This window comes from Sinocyclocheilus grahami, unplaced genomic scaffold (genome assembly GCF_001515645.1).
Source record: "Sinocyclocheilus grahami isolate Dianchi unplaced genomic scaffold, SAMN03320097.WGS_v1.1 scaffold232.1, whole genome shotgun sequence".
Classification (NCBI taxonomy): domain Eukaryota; kingdom Metazoa; phylum Chordata; class Actinopteri; order Cypriniformes; family Cyprinidae; genus Sinocyclocheilus; species Sinocyclocheilus grahami.
Window position 1 is genome coordinate 883,249 of NW_015505411.1, and position 4,756 is coordinate 888,004.

A 4,756-nucleotide genomic window follows, 5' to 3' on the forward strand; every position below is an offset into this window, starting at 1 on the left:
GAAGAAGAGGAGGAGTGAGAAGGGGTCCTTATTTAAGGTAGCTTTTTTTGTGTCCTCACAAATATCACCGCAATAAAATGAAATGTAAACATCGAATCAAAGTTTGTGAAGCTACATGGTTACTTACGATCAGCGTGAACACGAGTTCCAGACAGTCTGACCTTTACTGTTTATTGTGACATCGCGTACGACACTTTATACGCTTTTTATTTTAATTGTGTCGTGGTTAGTTTTCGAAACACGATTGGTGATGGGTTAGTTAGTTTCAGGAGTTATTTAAACAGACTCACATACTGCAATGTAAGGTCGATATATTTGTACCGCTACTCGGAAACAATGTGGCTAATGTTGGCTTTGTAGTTATTAAATACAAGGTTGATGGTTTTATTCAGGACTTAAACGACAGAGAGGGCGAGGTTGAGTGTTTGCACTGAAGGTTTAAAGGGATAGTTCACCTAAAACGGTAAATTCTACATCATTTACTCACCTTAATTTTGTTATAAACCTATATGCATTTCACAAAAGAGATGCTAGGGACCGACAGCCTCAGTCACCATTCACTATCACTGCATTTCCCCCCTTGCAATATAAGTGAACAGTGACTGAGGCTGTCAATTTGCTTAACATTGTCTTTTGTATTTTGGGGTGAACTTACCCTTTATTTATGTTTACTACATTTCTTTGATTTATAACGTTTCTGTACACAATAATTTGGTTCAGATCAATGAGCTAGTACCATAAAGGTGTTTGACTTTGCAGTTAGTTTTTATTTATTCTCTATTCATTGTTCTGCTTGCCTTTATATATCCTCGTCTTTTGATTGGGAACGTGGTAGTTTGTCAATAACCGGTAACGTGATGATAGTGCATGAGGCTCGGAGGGACAGGACTGGCGAGAGCACTACAGCCTCGGTTTGGGCGCATATTTGCAGTTTAGACTCGAAGGCTCTTCTTGCCAACTGACCAAACGTGACGGTAAACTCTCTTTAGTTGTTTCAGCGTTATTCCTGTTGCCAGGTCTGTCGGGTACTGTGTTTTGTAGGTCTGGGACTAGAGAACAAAAAATACTGAACTCCAATGATTTTCATACCGTTCAGTTCCATCTCGAACGTGCATTTTTCTGCAAAGGCGGACGGAATACCGTACTAAAAAAATCAAGTTGTGTGCTAAATGACCTGCTGTACACTATGCGCTTAGACTGCACTATGTACTCTTCCATCCAGTCTATGAATTTTATAAGGTTATGAAGTGTAAGGAAAGCTGCGACAGTTGAGTTCATGGTGTCCAACATTCCACACTTTGTTTTTGGGTTATCATCCTGGTATTTCAAGTGCACTTTTTCTTCTTGGAATGAACGCAGTACATGCACTATGTCAGTATGACATAGTGAATAACTGCATGAATTGAGAAGCATCAAGCATACAGCGTGACCAGTGTGGTCTGATTCCCGAATGAATGATTCTTAAATCGTTAAGAGGAAGCAAAATCGGAACCAGAATCATTAAATTCATTATAGCCTAATTCCCATTCCAATTGATATGGTTGTAGCTTATTGTCTGCTCCAGTTCATAGTGTTTCTGCTGTTTGTCCCAAGTTTACTGTGCATTTAAAAAAACAATTTAGATCTTTTTGAATATCCTGGATTTTGAGAGTCAGTTTTCTTGAGAAACTCTCTTGAACATCCTCATTGCATGCTCATGTGCCTGCTATTGAAACCATCAGATGTCATGTGTAATGCTCAATAAGACAGAAGTGTCATATGATATATATTTCTTTGACTCTTTACAGTGAATGCTAGAGACATGATCATGACTGCGGCATGGGAGTGACGTGACATCAGGATTGGACTTTCCCTCCAAACAACCTTATATCCACACACTCACATCATGCGCTTCTCTCTTCGGAGAGGCAAAACTGACTGAATGAACGTCTACGCTGAGAAAGATTGTGGGAGTGGGAAAATGGATGAGTCTGCGCTCCTGGACCTGTTGGAGTGTCCGGTGTGCTTGGAACGTCTGGACGCTACGGCGAAGGTGTTGCCATGTCAGCACACGTTTTGTCGGCGCTGCCTGCTTGGAATTGTGGGGTCGCGTGGAGAACTGCGCTGCCCAGAGTGCCGCACGCTAGTGGAGAGTGGCGTGGATGAGTTGCCTAGCAACATCCTCTTGGTACGGCTACTGGACGGTATCAAGCAGAGACCGAGGAGGACAGGAAGCGTGCATGGCACGTGTACTAATGGATCTGCAGTGGCAGGAGTCCGATCACAGGGTGCTGGAGGAGGCCAGAGGGATCCAGGTCCCACAGGGGCACCGTCTCAGAGGATCCAGGCCAAGAGCACTCCAGTTAGGGTGAGTGCCATAAATCAGACAGATCTGGTCAGACACAATTAACATCTGTTTTTACATGCAGAAAAACTATGTGATGGATTTCTGTTAGCCTGATGGTTATATCGGTGGAGAACTGTTCGTCTGGTAATGGTCAGGCCATGGCATGATATAAAAAGAAGAATAATTTCTGAATTAATTAGGTGTTTAGGGATGTTAAAATGTTTTTTTCTCGTTTGCTCTGTCATTTGTATCATTATTTTGGTAAATGTTTTTGTTTAGGAGTCTAATTCACATTCAGGAAGATGATACAGGGAGGAACGTTTCTTGTAGTTTAAAAAACACTTTCTGTGATGTTGGAACATTTAATTTATATGCACTTTTAAAAGTGCGATTTCAGTCAGACTAAAGCAATAATAAAAAATTTTTTATATGTCATGTAAATACTCTAGTTTTTTTATGTCTGACTAACAGATCGTATAGCATGTATAAGTGTTAATTTGGACTACAAATGGTCTCACGCTTTGTTCATGCCATTGTAGCATGATTATGCAAAAGGATGCTATAGCTCAATTTAAACAGCACATGCACATTTTTTAATTTAAATTAGATTTTGTAATTTCAACATTTAAAGCAAAAACAGAATGGCCTGTCTTTAGTTTTGTGAAATTATGCTACATAAAACAAATCTGAACAAAACAACACAGCGGACGGGCTGAATGCAAATGCAAATTCACTCTCTGACAGCAGGCTCTTATGGAACAGCAGCGATACAGTATTTCCTTGGTTACCACTGTACACAAAGCATCGAAACTTTTCAAGACGGTCAGTACCCTTCAGAAATTCATATAAACCCCCACCCCAATATTTATATTTTTCTTCCAATATTTTGAGCATCGTGAACAGTGAGCTTGCTGTGCCTGTACAGTATGTTCTCTGTGCGCGTCTGTTAATTGCAGGCCCTGCTTATACTTTGACGCATCTCATTACAAATCGAGTGAAATACTGTAATCATTTGAAAACACTGGACCACGAGCTGATCGCGTGAAAAAGTGTGCGTGTTGCTTTGAAGCACACAGTGCAAACAAGCTTGATAAGAGGATTAAGTCATTTTGCGCTTTTCGTTTTAGTTTGTTTGACAGATACTTTTCCAAAGCAATGGTGCAAAAAATACAGTTTTGGGTTTATTATGAAACTGTTGTGGACCATCACATTAAACAGTAATTCTGTTTCCCATACATTACTGTTTAATATTTCACTGTAAAATAAAATACTTTAAGAAAAAAAAAATTATTTCATGGTACAACTGTAATTTACTGTTACTGATATTAATGGCTGTCTAAATTACTTCAAATTCAAAACTGTCAAGCTTTTATTTTGCCAGAAAATGTTTTGCCAGTCGGTTTATTCACCTTATTTTTCAATGCGGAAGTAAGCTGTTTTCTGTGAATATGTGAGACTTCCGATTCATTAGCCGCTATAGGGAAATAACGAGAAGAATATCAAAGAGCAGTAAACGGTAAAACTCTATGCACTACCATTGTCAATACATTAAAATAATATAGTTAAAAATACCAGTTTGCAGTTTCAAGCAGCATAACGAGGTGTTTTGTACAGCTGAAAATAACTGGAAGGGAATGACACGGGAAGCCAGACCCATTCAATTTACAAATGGCCATAGCCGTTCTAACTTGAAAAATATGGTGGATAAGACTCTCGTTTTGGTAAAATAGACTAGTTGATGCATTTTGGTAAGATGTTTGGTAAGATGGTTGATGTATGTTGCATTGCAAATGCATGTTATAGCCTAAACGACAAACATTGGACAGGTCATGAGTTGCTCTTGTGTAATTGAACACAGTGCCGCACTTCACTCTGAAACACGGAGCTCATATAGTTATTTAATTGAATCACAGATTTTGCGATTGTATAATCACACTGAGCCATATTGCAATTTCAGATTAGTTCGATTAATCGTGTAGCCCTAGCAGATGGTACTAGAGAGAATCTTGTTAGCTCAGGCCATTGTGCTTCTTCTAAAGCAACTCAAGCAGCTGAGGTAAGCCTCCTTCCCTGCTGGGGAAAAGCTGCATTAACTGCCTCTTATCCAGCACTTTTTTATTGTCTGGTGTATTTGGAGATCTTTATTTCTTTTTCTATGCGAGAGGGGATAACAAAAATCAAAAACATTGCAAGCGGACACTATTGTATTTGTGGCTATTTGTGGCTGTTTGTGTCTGAGTGAAAGCACACACGTTTCTGCCAGTATAACTTTCAGACAAAGTGTCCCGGTGGATCAGGATAGTTGTCATAGCAGCAGTTTTGTGATTGTGTGTTTTGTTATGTTCCACCTTTTGGTTTTACACGGTAACAAAACACAGGTGTCCTTACAATCAAGCCCTCTGTCATCTCTCCCACACAGACTTGTGGGAC

At 39.6% G+C, this 4,756-nt stretch overlaps 1 protein-coding gene across 1 annotated transcript in view; it reads left to right on the top strand.

Annotated features, from left to right (window-relative positions):
• Positions 1-4,756, top strand: part of LOC107597452 (E3 ubiquitin-protein ligase SH3RF1-like) — a 56,992-nt gene continuing 52,236 nt past the window's right edge. Inside the window, 2 exon segments of the mRNA XM_016288516.1 lie at positions 1-37; positions 1,788-2,347. Of these exon segments, the coding sequence (XP_016144002.1) occupies positions 1,922-2,347 (426 nt within the window). The 5' untranslated portion in view covers positions 1-37; positions 1,788-1,921.